General features: G+C 63.3%; 1 protein-coding gene across 1 annotated transcript; it reads right to left on the bottom strand.

Annotated features, from left to right (window-relative positions):
* Positions 1 to 541: 541 nt before the first annotated feature.
* On the bottom strand, positions 542 to 11,024 carry LOC106732072 (avidin-like). The gene is made up of 5 exons (XM_075917091.1): positions 10,793 to 11,024; positions 9,826 to 9,933; positions 6,387 to 6,597; positions 4,031 to 4,151; positions 542 to 2,012 (listed from the first exon to the last, which is right to left on the bottom strand). Exons 1-5 carry the CDS (start codon positions 10,859 to 10,861, stop codon positions 1,979 to 1,981), a joined length of 543 nt encoding a protein of 180 aa, XP_075773206.1. The 5' UTR covers positions 10,862 to 11,024; the 3' UTR covers positions 542 to 1,978.
* Positions 11,025 to 17,460: the final 6,436 nt, after the last annotated feature.

Genomic DNA, 17,460 nt, shown 5'->3' with positions numbered 1-17,460 from the left:
GACCGCCGGACCGCGCACCAAAGGGTCTGGGCTTGACTATCAGGAGGTGTTTCGTTTGGGGTCCCACCTTGGGACAAGACAAAGAACATTCTCCCTTCCCCGCCCCCTCCCGCCCCAAGTTTTCATTCTTGTTTCTTCCAAGTGAGGTGCCTGGATTGGCTGGGGAGTCTAACGTCCTTTTTACAGACCACTTGGCAATTGCTGGGAGTCTCGGGCCCGCTCAAAGAGCTTTCCCAATGTGGCTGGTAGCATGAGCTAACTCTCGCAAGGCGCTTTGTAAAACAACTCAGCAGCCTTTCCCCAAGTGTCTCCTGGGGTCGTTGCCATCAGCCCGGCTGTACTTGCTGCAGGCTGCCATCCGGGGGGGTCTATCAGGGGGCTGTCAGGATCCAGGAGGCCCTGGGGAGAGCATCCACCCTGGGGAGCCCTCAGAGCCTCCCCGATCCTCCCCACTGGGGGCTCGTGCCCCATTCCTCCCTCACGTCCTTCCACTTACCCCTCCCTCGCCCCCCTTCCTGATGTCAAATAAAAGACACGTATGTTCAAAAATAGAAACTGGGTTTATTGAACAAAACTGGGGGGTTGAACCTCTGGGGAGACTGGGAAACGGAGGTGGGAGAGGGGAGGGGGAAACCTGGGAGGAGGGAGCTGGGAGGGGGAAGCAAGGGGAAGAAGGGGGAGGGGAAGCTCAGGGTCGGGGGTCTCACCGGACCAACCTGACTTTCATGCTAACCTGGTCCTGGCTTCGTATGTGGCCTTTGATGGCCAGGCTGGCAGCTATCCTGCCACAGACGGCCGCGTTCCTCCGTCTAGTGCGGAGATCATGGATGTTGGGGGAATCCCCCCCAAACCTGAATAAAGTCCATGATCTCCACCCTGGACCAGGAAGGCGCCCGCCTTCTCCAGCCCCTGTCAGGCTCCTGGGAGCTGGCAGACTGCTCCTGGGGGGCGGTGGAGGGCTGGGTGCCAGTGGCTTGCTGGCTTATGTTTTGGGGCCACTGGGTCGGGGCCCCGGTGGCCACTGCTGGCTCTGGGCTGGCAGGCTTGGAGCTGGCACAGGCACTGTGGCCTGGGTCTACCCCTTTAATGGCTCTGGGGCTGGGGAGAGGAGAGTAAGTTTTCCTGGTTGTGCCCAGAGTGGCCACCAGGGCTCCCTGGGAAGGGCTGGGGCCCCCTATTTCGAATGAAGTGTCTACACAGCACTTAATTCAAAATAGCTATTTCCAATTTGGCGTTACTCGTAGAATGAGGTTCACCAAATTCGAAATAAGGGCTCCGCTATTTTGAATTAAATTTGTGCATGTAAAGTTAATCGTGGCTGTTATTGCGAAATAACTATGCAAGCGCCTACAGCAATTCCGTTCTTTCGACTTAGTCCTGCTTCTGCAACCCTCATTCTACGAAGAACAACGTCTCTTCCGAAACAGCTATTTCCAACTGAGGCGTGAGCAGACGCTCCACTGCTGCGATTTCGAAATAGCCCCTCGCCAGGGCCGTTCTAAGTGATTCCTCATTGGGCTGTAAAGCGAGGTAGCACGTCTACACTAGGGTAACCTGCCTCGGGCTAATTTGGAGGCTTCCCTGCAGTGGAGACGTGCTATTTCGGAGTAACTATTCTGGACTAGCTTCTTCTGGCGTTACTGTGCAGCGCAGACGTAGCCAAGCAAGACTGTCCATTGCCGTGTAACCCTGACGGGCCTTGGGGACTTGCCCCAAGACGTCAGAACACGTCCGTGTCAGAGCCGAGTGGGGCGAACGTTTGTCTTTCTTGCACGCGGGGCGCCGCCAGCTCCCTGCTGAATCGCCTGCCAGGAGATGCGGGTGTTCACGTGTCTGATTAGCCCTGGCAAATGGCCCTGCTGCCTGGGGGCCCAGACAATCCCGGCAGGGCGGGGCCGGAGCCGGGGCTGCAGAGCGTGGTCCTGGGGCTGCTGGGTCACCGGGCGCCGTCGCTCCTCGCGGATTCGCCCCCGCTCCATCATTTGACCCGGGTGAAAACGTTGGTGCCGACCCTGCGGGGAAGCGCAGCGCCTGGGTTAGTGCGTGCGGGGCCTGCACCCGGGGCTGCCCTGACGGGGGGGGGGAGGGGGAGGGCGTACAAGGGGCATGAGCCTGAAGCCTGATGCAACATCCCATCCCTCAGGCCCCCGGGCTGCTGCTGACCCCACTGTCTGGGCAACGCCCCCCCAGACTCCACCTCGCAGGGCCCTGGCACGGCCACGCAGGGCAGGCAGGGCCTGGCAGGCGCTGCCTCAGGGGGCCCAGCTACAGCCCAGGGAGGCAGCCTGGCTCCGGGCACCTGCATTGGCCCTGTGAGAGACCCACCAGCGCCTGGGGCCAGGCAGGGGCTCCGCAGGCTGCACATCCCCTGGTGCTCAGCTGGGCGCGGGGGGCACCGAGCTGCCCACAGCCACCCGCTCACAGCTGCCTTGGTGCCCAGAGGAGGGTGCGGGGGGCAAACCAGGCAGCCTCCCTGCACCCGTCCTGGCTGCTCACACACTGGGTGCCAGCCGGGGTGGCAGGAGGGCTGGGCACATGCTGGCTGCCCAGGGAGGAGCTGGCTTGCAGCAGGCCCCTGCCCAGCCTGGGCTCAGCTGGCGCGAGTCGGCGTCCCCATTGATGGCTGGGGCAGAGGCGCAGAGCGTTTGGTTCGGGAGCACGTGGGAGGCAGGGCGGGAACCCAGAGCCACCGGGCCACACGACGCCCGGGCTGAGTTCACCGCCACGGGATTCGGAGCCAAGCGCAAAGCCCTGCAGCTGGGAGCGGAAAGTCCCAGGCCCGGCCACGCCGGGGCCACACTGGGGGGGCTGGAGCCAGCTGGGTGCACGGGGCACACACTGAGCACGTGCCCACGGTGTGAGGCGGCCAGGGAAAGGCCGCACGGTGCAGGGCGGCGTGAACTGGGGCCGTGTGCGGCTCGGGGGGGGGGGGGTCTCGCTCGCCTCAGGCTGGGGAGGCCTCGGCTGGGCCTTGGGGCCAGTGGTGGGGCTGCCTTTCGGGGACATGGTGGAGACGTTGGAGGGGGCAGAGGGGAGCAGCCAAGCCGCTCAGAGGCTCAGAGAGCCCAGCCGGAGGAAGGGGGAAGAGCCGGGCCTGTTCTGCCTGGAGCCGAGAAGCGCGAGGGGGCCTGATGGGCACTTGCAGGGCTGGGAAGGGCCGTGCGGGGGCCAGAGCTGCAAGGGGGGCAGAGGCTGTGAGGGGGCCGTGAGGGGGCCGTGAGGGGGCTGTGAGGGGGCCGTGAGGGGGCTGGAGCTGCGAGGGGGGCAGGAGCCATGAGGGGGGCAGGGGCCGTGAGGGGGGCAGGGGCCATGAGGGGGGCAGGGGCCGTGAGGGGGCCGGAGCTGCAAGGGGGGGCAGGGGCTGTGAGGGGGCCGTGAGGGGGCAGGGGCCGTGAGGGGGCCGTGAGGGGGCCGGAGCTGCGAGGGGGGCAGGGGCTGTGAGGGGGCCATGAGGGGGGCAGGGGCCGTGAGGGGGCCGTGAGGGGGGCAGGGGCCGTGAAGGGGGCAGGGGCCATGAGGGGGCCATTCTCCACGGCCACTGGAGCTGGGACAAGCCTCATGAGGCTCAAACTGCAGCAAGGGGCGTTTGCCAGGAGCCGGGAACAGGTCTCTAGGGCTCGGGTAGCTCCGTGCTGTCAGGGCTCCCCAGCTGGCCACTCTCAGCTCGTGTGGGGCTCCCCGGCCGCCTGGCGGGACGGAGCAGGTGGTGTCTCGAGGTCCCTTCCAGCCCCAGCCTCTCAGCCTGGCCCGGGGACCGTCGCAGCGGCAGCCGCCCCGGGCAGAGGCCTGGCCCCGTGTCAGCGCGTCCTGTGCCAGACCCACTGCCTCGTGCTCCAAGCGCTCACAGGAGCCCAGGACTGGGGGGACTTGGCTGGCGTCTCCCGGGCAGGCCGCGCTCGCTGCAGGGGACGCCGGGCTGCTGCCTGTGTCCTCGCCACGGCCCCTTCCCCGCCCAGCGCCCGAGTCTCTCCATGCGCGGGTGGGGAGCCCGGCCTGCGGCCCACACTGCCTCTGGGTCCCCGCCACTCACGTGGTCGCTTTCCAGTTGTCCGTTGCGAACTCAGCCTTCTCGCGCAGCAGCCACATGGTCTGCAGGGATTCCTGCTTGTCCTCATCCATGAAGCACTGGCCCGTGAAGACGGTCGTGGAGTCTGCCGGAAACATGCCGGAGTCAAGCCCAGGGCAGCGACACGGCGTGAATTCTCCTACCCCCGGGTCCGGACGCTGCCGCGAGCGTCACTCTGCTGCTCCTCTCACCAGCCCGGCCGGGAGGGGGGTCTGGCCAGGGGGCCCGCCCAGAAGGGAAGTGACCAGCCAAGGCCAGGATGGGCCCCAGCTCTGGCCTCACCCATGTGGGCTACACAGAGCATCTCCGGAGATGCGCCCTGGGGCACCCTGGCCCCAGGGTTTCACCTCCCCATGCCCCAGACCCACCGGGAGCAGGGCTGGCTGCTGCCCCCACTGGGCCCCTCGTGCTGTGGGCAGGAGACCGGGCCAGAGGGACCTTTGGCCCGACGCAGCCCAGCTGTTCTGCTGCTCTCGGGGAGGGGCTTGGCGTAAAGCTTCCTTGTCGCTCTGTGTTTCTGCTGGAGACGGCGGGTCCCAGGCACGGGCCTGGCCTGGGAGCGCTCGGGAAGCTCAGTGCTGGTCCCTAGTGTCGGGAACGTTCCCACAGCCTGGGCTGGCCCGGGGAAGGGGCCGTGTCCCGCACACAGCGAGTCACCTGGGCCCAGCAACACCCCCGGGGCTGGCAAAGGGACCTGGCTGGGGCCGCTGCCCTGGCCGGGGGATTCGCCAGCCTGGCTCCAGCACCAGAGGCTGGGGGGGAGATTCCCACCCTCCCACCGCACAGCGACCGAGCTGCAGCTCAGCCCTGGTGCAGGGCGCTGGGGGGGCAGGTGGCTCATTGTGGTCAGGCAGGTGATATGAGTTCCCAGCGGCCTCACTGCCACTGCTCAGCCCAGGCTGGGGGGGGCACCAAGAGCCCCAAGAGGACCAGGAGCCGCCGGGCGCGTAGGAGCAGGGGGCCGGGAAGGAGCCGCCGGGCGCGTCGGAGCAGGGGGCCGGGAAGGAGCCACTGGGCGCGTCGGAGCAGGGAGCTGGGAGGAGCCACCGGGCGCGTAGGAGCAGGGAGCTGGGAGGAGCCACCGGGCGCGTAGGAGCAGGGAGCTGGGAGGAGCCACTGGGCGCGTAGGAGCAGGGAGCTGGGAGGAGCCGCCGGGCGCATAGGAGCAGGGGGCCGGGAAGGAGCCACCGGGCGCGTAGGAGCAGGGGGCCGGGAGGGAGCCGCTGGGCACGTAGGAGCAGGGGCCAGGAGGGAGCCGCCGGGCGCGTAGGAGCAGGGGGCCGGGAGGGAGCCGCCGGGCGCGTAGGAGCAGGGGCCAGGAGGGAGCCGCTGGGCACGTAGGAGCAGGGGGCCGGGAGGGAGCCGCCGGGTGCGTAGGAGCAGGGAGCCGGGAGGAGCCGCCGGGCGCGTAGGAGCAGGGGCCGGGAGGGAGCCGCCGGGTGCGTAGGAGCAGGGAGCCGGGAGGGAGCCGCCGGGTGCGTAGGAGCAGGGAGCCGGGAGGGAGCAGGCGGGCGCGTAGGAGCAGGGAGCCGGGAGGGAGCAGGCGGGCGCGTAGGAGCAGGGGCCGGGAAGGAGCCACCGGGCGCGTAGGAGCAGGGAGCCGGGAGGAGCCGTCGGGCGCGTAGGAGCAGGGAGCCGGGAGGAGCCGTCGGGCGCGTAGGAGCAGGGAGCCGGGAGGGAGCCGCCGGGCGCGTAGGAGCAGGGAGCCGGGAGGAGCCGCCGGGCGCGTAGGAGCAGGGAGCCGGGAGGAGCCGTTGGGCGCGTAGGAGCAGGGAGCCGGGAGGGAGCCGCCGGGCGCGTAGGAGCAGGGGCCAGGAGGGAGCAGGCGGGCGCGTAGGAGAAGGGGGCCGGGAGGGAGCCGCCGGGTGCGTAGGAGAAGGGGGCCGGGAGGGAGCCGCCGGGTGCGTAGGAGCAGGGGCCAGGAGGGAGCCGCCGGGCGCGTAGGAGCAGGGGCCAGGAGGGAGCAGGCGGGCGCGTAGGAGAAGGGGGCCGGGAGGGAGCCGCCGGGTGCGTAGGAGAAGGGGGCCGGGAGGGAGCCGCCGGGTGCGTAGGAGAAGGGGGCCGGGAGGGAGCCGCCGGGCGCGTAGGAGCAGGGGCCAGGAGGGAGCCGCCAGGCGCGTAGGAGAAGGGGTCGGGAGGGAGGCCGTGGGGCACGTAGGAGCAGGAGATGGTGCCCGGCAAAGGGGCAGCACAAGACAGGGGTAGAGGCAGGAGAGGCTGGGGGAGCAGTGAGCGGCAGGGCTAGGCCCGGCCCCAGGAGGAGCTAGGAGGAAGCCGAGTCCCCCCCTTCCCCGGCTTTGGGGCCCATGAGGCTTCGTACCTGAGAAGCTGTCCCAGTTGACGGTGAAGCCGAAGGTCGCCTGCTCTGTGCTGGCTTTGTTCTGGGAGCCGTTGAGCCGGGCAAGTTTGATGGGTTTCTCTGTGCTGGACACGGCCGTTTGGTACTCGCCAGAGAAGCTGCCGTCCGCCTCCACGTTCCCGATCCACATCTTGGAGCCCAGGTCGTTCAGCCAGCACCCGGTCAGGCAGCACTGGAAGGGAGGAGGTGCCCAGTGGGACGAGAGGAGGCGGCACCCCGCACCGCACGGCCACGCGCCTGAGAGCCGTGAGCGCCAGACCGAGGTGGGGTTCCTGGGTAGCTCCAAGTCTCACGAGGGACTCAGCCTCAGGGGTTCGGGCCTCGTGACGGCTGAACACCTGGTACGGGGGATGCCGCGAGCCCCGGCCCCAGATCTGGTCTGGACTCAACTAAGTCCCTGCTAGCGCCAGTCCTGCCAGACACGGACCATTCCCCAATGCCGCTAGCCCCGCTCACGCCCTCCTGCACCTCTAGCGTGGAAACAGCAGGTGGCCTGGTGCCCCGGAGACCGACCGGCAGACACAGTCGTGAGCCTTGTGGGCACAGCCCTGCTCAGGACACCAGACGGATGGGGGCTCTAGGTGCCGCAGGCTCCTTATCTTTAACGGTGCAGGCGAACCGGGCGGCTCCTCTGAGACATTCCAAAGTAAAGTGATTGCTGCCGACTTCCCTGCCCCCGCTGCCGTGCCACCCAGTGTCATCTGAATCACGGCCTTCGCTTTTCCACACCCGGTGAGCGCGCGCTGCTGGAATCACGGCCGGCCCGGTGAGCGCGCGCTGCCGGAATCACGGCCGGCCCAACTAGCGCGCTGCCGGAATCACGGCCGGCCCGGTGAGCGCGCGCTGCCGGAATCACGGCCGGCCCGGTGAGCGCGCGCTGCCGGAATCACGGCCGGCCCAACTAGCGCGCTGCCGGAATCACGGCCGGCCCGGTGAGCGCGCGCTGCCGGAATCACGGCCGGCCCAACTAGCGCGTTCTGCCGGAATCACGGCCGGCCCAACTAGCGCGCGCTGCCGGAATCACGGCCGGCCCAACTAGCGCGTTCTGCCGGAATCACGGCCGGCCCAACTAGCGGGCTCTGCCGGAATCACGGCCGGCCCAACTAGCGCGCGCTGCCGGAATCACGGCCGGCCCAACTAGCGCGTTCTGCCGGAATCACGGCCGGCCCAACTAGCGCGTTCTGCCGGAATCACGGCCGGCCCAACTAGCGCGCTCTGCCGGAATCACGGCCGGCCCAACTAGCGCGCTCTGCCGGAATCACGGCCGGCCCAACTAGCGCGCTCTGCCGGAATCACGGCCGGCCCAACTAGCGCGCGCTGCCGGAATCACGGCCGGCCCAACTAGCGCGCGCTGCCGGAATCACGGCCGGCCCAACTAGCACGCCCTGCCGGAATCACGGCCGGCCCAACTAGCGCGCGCTGCCGGAATCACGGCCGGCCCAACTAGCGTGCGCTGCCGGAATCACAGCCGGCCCAACTAGCGCGCTGCCGGAATCACGGCCGGCCCAACTAGCGCGCTCTGCCGGAATCACGGCCGGCCCAACTAGCACGCGCTGCCGGAATCACGGCCGGCCCAACTAGCGCGCGCTGCCGGAATCACGGCCGGCCCAACTAGCACGCGCTGCCGGAATCACGGCCGGCCCGGTGAGCGCGCGCTGCCGGAATCACGGCCGGCCCAACTAGCGCACACTGCCGGAATCACGGCTGGCCCAACTAGCGCGCTCTGCCGGAATCACGGCCGGCCCAACTAGCGCACACTGCCGGAATCACGGCCGGCCCAACTAGCGCGTGCTGCCGGAATCACGGCCGGCCCAACTAGCGCGCTCTGCCGGAATCACGGCCGGCCCGGTGAGCGCGCGCTGCCGGAATCACGGCCGGCCCAACTAGCGCGCTGCCGGAATCACGGCCGGCCCAACTAGCGCGCTCTGCCGGAATCACGGCCGGCCCAACTAGCGCGCGCTGCCGGAATCACGGCCGGCCCAACTAGCGCGCACTGCCGGAATCACGGCCGGCCCAACTAGCGCGCTCTGCCGGAATCACGGCCGGCCCAACTAGCGCGCGCTGCCGGAATCACGGCCGGCCCAACTAGCGCGCACTGCCGGAATCACGGCCGGCCCAACTAGCGCGCACTGCCGGAATCACGGCCGGCCCAACTAGCGCGCTGCCGGAATCACGGCCGGCCCAACTAGCGCGCACTGCCGGAATCACGGCCGGCCCAACTAGCGCGCACTGCCGGAATCACGGCCGGCCCAACTAGCGCGCTCTGCCGGAATCACGGCCGGCCCAACTAGCGCGCACTGCCGGAATCACGGCCGGCCCAACTAGCGCGCACTGCCGGAATCACGGCCGGCCCAACTAGCGCGCGCTGCTGGAATCACGGCCGGCCCAACTAGCGCGCTCTGCCGGAATCACGGCCGGCCCAACTAGCGCGCGCTGCCGGAATCACGGCCGGCCCAACTAGCGCGCTCTGCCGGAATCACGGCCGGCCCAACTAGCGCGCACTGCCAGAATCACGGCCGGCCCAACTAGCGCGCACTGCCGGAATCACGGCCGGCCCAACTAGCGCGCTCTGCCGGAATCACGGCCGGCCCAACTAGCGCGCTCTGCCGGAATCACGGCCGGCCCAACTAGCGCGCTCTGCCGGAATCACGGCCGGCCCAACTAGCGCGCGCTGCCGGAATCACGGCCGCCCCAACTAGCGCGCGCTGCCGGAATCACGGCCGGCCCAACTAGCGCGCACTGCCGGAATCACGGCCGGCCCAACTAGCGCGCACTGCCGGAATCACGGCCGGCCCAACTAGCGTGCTCTGCCGGAATCACGGCCGGCCCAACTAGCGCGCACTGCCGGAATCACGGCCGCCTGGCTAGCGTGCGGATTTCCCAGGTTCCAGGGTGGGCTGGAGCCAGGTCTGTGTTGGGTGGCGGAGAGGAGCCCTAGAGACTGACCAGGGTGACATGCCTGCAAACATGTACCCACAGCCCAGGGCTGCCCCGTTCCCCGCCAGGCCCGAGGGGCGGGGCCGGGCCGGAGCAGTGGGGAGGGGGATGCTGCCGTCGTGCCTGGCTCGCCCCCTCCAGCAACGCTCTCAGGAGCTAAATCAAGCTCCTTCGTCTATTGGCCCCAGGCTGGTGCCCCGTTGCCAGCCCTGGCCTCCCTCGGTGTCACTGCTGGCCCAGGTAGGGCCCGGGCTGTGCCCCTCGGCAGAGCTGCTGCCAGAGAGAACGGCCTTCGCGACCCACAGGACAGGCAGCCTCGCCGGGCCTGGCTGCAGGGGAAAGGCCAGCCAGGCTCCCCACCGTCACAGCCCCTCACCGCCCCGACTGACCCCCCAACAGGGCATCCTGGGGCGGGCGGGGACGTGCCGGGGCTGGGCTCGTGGGTGCAGAGGAGGGGCCTTACCTTGCTGCTTGCCACTCGCCTCTGTGTCCGGGGGCTCTGGCCAGGCCGGGGCTCGGCTTCCTGCGCGGCTCGCTGCTCCGCGGTGTTCTCCCCTTCCTGGCAAAGCAGCTGCCGGAGCAGAGAGGAACCGCTGCAAACACGGCCAGCTGTGCCCGGACCCCGGCCGCTCCCCCAGCTCAGCCCATGCAATCTAGGGCCAGGAGGGACTTACCCCTCCCTCCCTGCCCCAGAACCGGCGCCCGGCCCCCTCATCCCTCGCCCTGCCCCAGAGCCAGCACCCAGCCCCCTCATCCCTCGCCTGCCCCAGAGCCAGCACCCAGCCCCCTCATCCCTCGCCTGCCCCAGAGCCAGCACCCAGCCCCCTCATCCCTCGCCTGCCCCAGAGCCGGCACCCAGCCCCCTCGACCCCTCGCCCTGCCCCAGAGCCGGCGCCCGGCCCCCTCATCCCTCCCTGCCCCAGAGCCAGCACCCAGCCCCCTCATCCCTCGCCTGCCCCAGAGCCAGCACCCAGACCCCTCATCCCTCGCCTGCCCCAGAGCCGGCACCCGGCCCCCTCATCCCTCGCCTGCCCCAGAGCCAGCGCCCAGCCCCCTCGGTCCCTCACCCTGCCCCAGAGCCAGCGCCCAGCCCCCTCATCCCTCGCCTGCCCCAGGGGCAGAGCCCAGCCCCCTCATCCCTCGCCTGCCCCAGAGCCGGCACCCGGCCCCCTCATCCCTCGCCTGCCCAAGAGCCAGCACCCAGCCCCCTCATCCCTCTCCTGCCCCAGAGCCAGCGCCCAGCCCCCTTGGTCCCTCACCCTGCCCCAGAGCCAGCGCCCGGCCCCCTCATCTCTCGCCCTACCCCAGAGCCAGCCCCCAGCCCCCTCGGTCCCTCGCCCTGCCCCAGAGCCGGCGCCCAGCCCCCTCAGCCCCTCGCCCTGCCCCAGAGCCAGCACTCAGCCCCCTTGGCCCAGGCCCCTGAGACAAACCTTCTGCCCTGAGAAAGCCCCCAGGGATGCCAGCCCAAGAGCCAGTGGGAAGCTGATTTTCCTCATCATCTCCGCGGCAGAAGGGAACACCAGGTGTCAGACGAGTCTCTGTCTGCGTCAAGCGGCTTTTATAGCTCCCAGCCCAACAGCTGAGGGGAATTCTGTGAGCTTTGTACCAGAGCCAAAGCTGAGCTATGGGACTGGGCGTTCCATCCCCTGCCTGTTGCTTCCCCATCAGAGCCAATTTCTCAGAAACCAGCAGTGTGAGGGGAAATTGAAATTGAAAGGGAAAGAGAAAGGGAAGGGAAAGGGCGTGTGGCTGGTGATGCTGGGGACTTTCGTCATTTCCAGCCATGTGCAGAATATTGCCCCAATGTCACGTTGTTGGATTGTGAGGGGAGCAGCCAGGTCACTGCTGCATCCATGGGGGGGGTTCGCCCCAAAAGTTGGTACAAAGGGGCCAGGTGGGGTGTCAAACAAAAGCTTACTGTCTTCTGATTCTGTATCTGCTCTTCATAGATCTGTATAATGTCTGGGGGTGGAGTTAGGAATATAGACTCTGTATGGAGACTGGAAGTTTCTCTGTATGTGGGGGTATGTCTACACTACAAAGTTAATTCGAACTAACAGACGTTAGTTCGAATTAACTTTGATAGGCGCTTGTGACGGGGTGGAGGCGCCCCGCACTCCAGTCCCGCCGGCGGCTGCTAGCGGCGTCGGGCGCACCACGTGGTGCGGGCTGACTGACGCAGGGACTGGCCTACAGGCTATGCGACAACTGTTCCCATGCGGCTGCACCGGCCGAACGCCCACGCACCGCCGGCCGGCTGGGCGCCAACGCGGGGAGGAGCAACGCCAGACCGGAAGCAGGACCACGCCGGAAGGGGCGGGACCCCACGGTCCAGGAGTCGGTGCGGGGATTTAAACCCCCGGAGATGCCGCAGAGGGAAGGAGGGATGCGGACGTGACCTCTCGCCGAGGCCTGATAGCAGATGGAACCCAAGACGAAGAGGTGAGCCTGGAGGCAAGGGGATTTGACCGCGGAGAGAGGAAGTAGCCCAGGGCAGGCAAAGGGAGCCAGTGGGCTGGCGAGTTACGGCGGATCGCCCCGCCAGCCGGACCGGACAGCAGAAGCGTCTGTGTCCTTAGGGCCCTGGGCTGGGGTTCGTGAGAGGGGGCGGGCCCAGATCCCCCCTCTCTCCGCGGTCGACGAGAGACCTGTTTACAGCGCTACACATGCAAACCGCTAGTTCGAACTTAATTGGAACTAGCCGAGTGCTTAATTGGAACTAGGTAACCCTCATTCCACGAGGACTAAGCCTAGTTCGAATTAAGCAGGTCGAATTAAGGGCTGTGTAGCCACTTAATTCGAACTAGTGGGAGGCTAGCCCTCCCCAGCTTTCCCTGGTGGCCACTCTGGGCACCACCAGGGAAACTCGTCTGCCCCCCTCCCGGCCCCGGCCCCCTTAAAGGGGCACGGGCTGGCTACAGTGCTTGTGCCAGTTGAAAGCCTGCCAGTACGCAACCAGCAGACCCTGCACCTGGCACAGCTCGAGCCAGCCACCTGCTGCCCCCCAGCCCTCCGCCTCTTCGTGGGACCAGGCTGGCGGCTCCCGGGAGCTTGCCCGGGACCGCAAGAGGCGGGCACCCGCCTGATCTACTGCGGAGATTGTGGACCTTATCCACGACCTCCGCACTAAGCACAGGAAAGTGACTGGCTAGGGCAGGAGAGCTGCCAGCCCAGGAGCAGGTTTGCATGAAAATCAAGGGGGTCCACTGAGACCCCCGACCCTGAGCCCTGAGCTTACAATGGCCGTCCTGGGTCAGACCAAAGGTCCATCTAGCCCAGTAGCCTGTCTGCCGACAGCGGCCAACCCTAGGGACCCTGGAGGGGATGGACCGAAGACAGTGACCAAGCCATTTGTCTCGTGACATCCCTCTCCAGCCTTCCACTGAGGCCAGGGTCACCATTTCTATCCCCTGGCTAATAGCACTCCATTGCCCAAGCCTCCGTGAATTTATCTCACTTCTCTTTAAAAACTGTTCTAGTTCTAGCCTTCACAGCCTCCTGCAGCAAGGAGTTCCACAGGTTGACTATTTGCTTTGTGAAGAAGAACTTTCTGTTATTAGTTTGAAGCCTGCTACCCATTCCTTTCCTCTGGTGTCTTCTAGTCCTTCTATTAGGGGAACTAATCAAGAACTTTTCTTTATGCACCCTCTCCACACCACTCATGCTTTTAGAGACCTCTATCATATCCCCCCTCAGTCTCCTCTTTTCTAAGCTGAAAAGTCCCAGTCTCTTTAGCCACTCTTCATCTGGGACCTGTTCCAAACCCCTGATCATTTTAGTTGCCCTCCTCTCTCCCACCCTCTCTCTTCCCCTCCCCCACCTCCTTTTCCCAGTCTCCCCAAGTTTTGTTCAATAAAGAGAGTTTCTATTTTTGAACACACGTGTCCTTTATTTTGTACATTAGGAGGGGGGTGTCACATTACCAAATTGGAGGGAAGCAGCCAGATCGCTGCTGCACCCCTAGGTGGGGGTGTTGGCCCCAGAAATTGATATGGGGGGAGCCATGTGGGGTATTGAATGGGAGCTTATTGTTTGTTAATCTTATGTACGCTATTTATGTGAGTGTATAATGTCTGTGTGTGTAGGTAGGAATCTGTAATCTGTGTGGAAGCTGAATATTTCTGTGAATGTGGTTAAGCATGGCTATGGACAGGCTGAGTAGCAAAGCCCTGTGGAACAATGGCTCTCAATAGGCTATGGACACACCCAAAGAATGGGATTTGTCACCTGAGGGCAGCCAGCAGGAAATATAGAGATTGGCCTCTGACCAGGTGACTTGCTGCAGACTAGAAGAGGCCAGGAAGGAGTATAAAGAGGCCATGTGGTCGATGCCATTTTGGTTCTCAGCTCAGCACTTCATCCCAGAGGCAGCACTGCAGGGATTGAAGAGCCCGGAAGACCTGTGAACCCATCCTGATCGTAGGATGTGCAATAAGAACTTTTAAACCAGCAGCTGTGACATCTCTGCTAGAGCCTGCATCGAGGACTGGGAGATTCGGTGCATGTAACGTACTGTACTTTAATAACCTTACTCTCAGGCTTTTCTTTCCTGTAATAATAAACCTTTAGATATAGATTCTAAAGGATTGGCCCAGCGTGATTTGTGGGTAAGGTCCAGAGGGTAAATTGACCAGGGATCTGTGGCTGGTTTCTTGGAACCGGACAGAACTTGTTCGGGGTAGGTGGGATTGGGTGCTAGGACCCCCCACCTGTGTATGAGGCCCGGGGCCATCTGGGGCACGGATATTGCTGGGGTGTCGGAGGGGTTTTGCTCCGGAGGCTTCAGGCAGGCAGCTGAAGCGCTCTGTGAGACTGGTTCGTGGCCTGTGTGGAGAGGTCGCCAGTCAGGGGGACTGTAAAGAGCCCCGGATTTGAGCAATTCGCCCTGAGCGGACGCCCTAAGCTGTGCCCAGACACGGCCTGGTCCGTCACAGTGGCGTAGTCGGCAGGATCCACAGATCTTGGTCAATTGAGCTTTGGGATCAGGACCCCACGCTGTCTAAATTTGATTTTTGGTGTTGAGAGTTTGGTTGATTAAAGAGCCGCTGCAATGAACCCGGAATTATATGAGAGTCTGAGCAAAAGTGCTCTGAAGGATTTGTGCTTGGGGAGAGGCATTGCCTTTAGGAAAAGGGCCTCTAAACTAGATCTGGTAGTGTTGTTATTAACCAGAGATGTGGATGAAAGGGATCAGAAGCAAGCCAAGGAAGCTGCTGAAAGAAGGCAGAAGGCAGATGAAGAAATTGCTAAGAGACAGAAGGAGCTGGATCGGGAACTTGAGATGAGAAAAGCAGAACTTGAGGAGAAAAAGGCAGAATATGCGGAGAGACAGCGGAGGGAAGAGGTAGAGCATGTGAAGAAGATGGCCCTAGCCAAGGAGGAAAATGCTAGACTTGACCTCCAGCTTAAGAGACTAAAAGAACAAGAGAGACTGTATTCTCCTGAAGGTTCAATGTATAACTCTGTGGGTATGCGGTGTGCTTATGATATGGCAGACGTATTTTGCCCAGCTGATGTGATGACCCAACCCCAAAGCATGTGTGAATGCAAACCTTTTGTGTTACCTGTAGCTAGCAGGGAGGTTTGGGAAGGGGGTGCATGTGGGTATGAAAAGTTTCCTGGAGCTGGTCAGTCTCCCTGTAACCAAGGGGAAAGTGTCTCTACATGTGTGCCTGTGGCAGACGGCTGTGTGTCTGTGCAGGGGGGCAGTGAGCCTGTGGGTGAGGGCCCGTCTGATGCCTCAGAGGTGAGGCTGGAATCAGAACCAGGGCAGGAAGAGCCCAGAAATCAGGGAAATGTTTCTCTGAGGCAGCCTGGAGTGGCTGGCCAGAGTGAAGTTTTAGTTGAGGAGCTGGTGGCTGGTGAGGTTTGTGGAATTGAACCTGCACAAGCTGAAGTTGATTTGTGTGAAGAAGCACAGTGTGTGCAAGCTGGCGATTTGGCTGGTGGAAGTAGCAAGGGGGCAGTAAAGGAAGCTGTCCCAGTGGCTAGCTGTATGCCTGAGATTAGCCAGGGGTGTTGGGACAAGCGAGAAGCTGTCTCTGGTTGTCTGGCTGTGTGTGGGGAAGAGTTTCTTCCTGTGTCTGAGGAAGATGCCCCACAGCCTGTGAAGGCTGAGAGCAGTGTTGTTGTCCCAGAGTTGGGTCTGGATATGGCTAAGGCCCAGGAAGGGGGTGGCCCAAGGTTTGTGTCTGCTGGGGAGAGGGATGAGGTGACTCAGGTAGAGTCAGTCAGTGTTTTACCAGAACCCCAGAGACCGGACAGTGGTGACCCTGATATTGTGCCTGATGCTGCTGTGTTGCTGGAAGAGGGGGGAGCTGCTCGGTGGGAGCAGGGAGACCCCTTAGCCCAGGCACAAGGAGAGAATGAGGGCGTGTTAACTCTGGTGCCTAATGATGGTGTGGCCGTTTACAGCCATCTTGAGAGCTGCACAGGGAGTGAAGGTGCCTCTGACCCTGTCTCTTGTGAGTCTGTCTGTGTGCCTGAGAGGGGATTGTCTGTGAATCCACCTGAGGGGCCAGAGATGACTCAGGGAGTAAGGGAATTGCAGGAGGAATTGGTTGGGGCTCAGCAGGGCAATGCTACTGCAGAGCCAGGGAAGGGTGAACTGCTGCTTAAGGAAGCTCATAGGGAGGAGAGTCCTGGCAGTGCTTGTAGCAAGCAGTTTGCAGTAACTAAGAGAGGTGACAGGGCCTTGCTGGGAGAAGGTATTCAGGAGAAAGCTCTGCCTGTAAACGGCAGCAGCTTCTTGTGTGAGGCCCTTGTTGCAGTGCCTGGCAAACAGAACTTGTCTGTTAACAGTGACTCCACTGACTTGGGTTTAGGGAAACCCAGTGTGGATGGTGGTGGAGAGGTCTCGGAGGGACTGAGGGTTGTTCCAGAGGAGGCAGGAACAGCCAGAGAACTGGAGCAGGCTGCTAACCCAGTAACTGTGGGGGACCAGCTTGCTGGGAAATCAGTGTGTGTGGGACAGGATTGTTCCCAGGTGAATGAGGAGAGTGGGAAGTTAGTGTCTCAGATTCAGGAGAAGGGCTGGGTAGCCAAGTATGCAGAGCAGAACAGCTGTGTGGTCACTCTCCCTAGGATGCAGGAGATGGCAGTTACGCTCCCATCTCTGGACACAGTGGACACTCATACTCAATCAGGGAGGTTGATATCTGGTTCCATGTGGAAACAGAGGTTGGAGGTGGACAGAGGAGAGACTTGGGAGTCTACAGCTCACTGCTGTTACCCCACTGAGTGGGGGAAGGGGGAGAATTTCAGGGCCATTGTGAGCCAGGGAGTCACACCCAGCCAGCCCATTGTCTTGGTCAGGCCAGAGGTTTCAGGCCTGGAGCCCAGAGGACAAGGGGGAGGGGCAGGACTTGCTTTGGCCAAGAAGATTTGCAGTTTAAACCTGAAGGGCCAAAACTGCAATGGTGTGGGGCCAGAGAAGGGGCCTGATGGAGAATGTCAGTATACACCTGGTATAGGATTGTTCTTGTTACTGATGTTAATTCTTGTAACCAATGTACTATTGTTGCAGAGAATTGTAACGGTATACAGTGTGCATGAGCTTATGAAAATACCATGTAATCTGTCTGGAGATGTACCAAACGACAGACGGTATGTAAGGGGACATTGTGATGTTGCTATTTCGTGGTTAACACTTGTAACTGGTCTTGGAACTTCTTACAGGACAAAAAGGGTTCCAGCCAGAAGGTCCTGTGTAAGAAGGGAAACTGAGGCACACCACCATTTTGTTTGGGGGAGGCCTGTGATGCCCTCAGTGATGTTACTGGCATCACTTCCTGCATCAATTTTGCGTTGGGGGTGTCACATTACCGAATTGGAGGGAAGCAGCCAGATCGCTGCTGCACCCCTAGGTGGGGGTGTTGGCCCCAGAAATTGGTATGGGGGGAGCCATGTGGAGTATTGAATGGGAGATTATTGTTTGTTAATCTTATGTACACTATTTATGTGAGTATATAATGTCTATGTGTGTAGGTAGGAATCTGTAATCTGTGTGGAAGCTGAATATTTCTGTGAATGTGGTTAAGCATGGCTATGGACAGGCTGAGTAGCAAAGCCCTGTGGAACAATGGTTCTCAATGGGCTA

The sequence above is a fragment of the Pelodiscus sinensis genome, unplaced genomic scaffold (genome assembly GCF_049634645.1).
Source record: "Pelodiscus sinensis isolate JC-2024 unplaced genomic scaffold, ASM4963464v1 ctg100, whole genome shotgun sequence".
NCBI classification, from domain to species: Eukaryota; Metazoa; Chordata; order Testudines; family Trionychidae; genus Pelodiscus; species Pelodiscus sinensis.
Note: the sequence above shows the minus strand (reverse complement) of the source record. Positions and strands in the feature narration are given on the sequence as shown.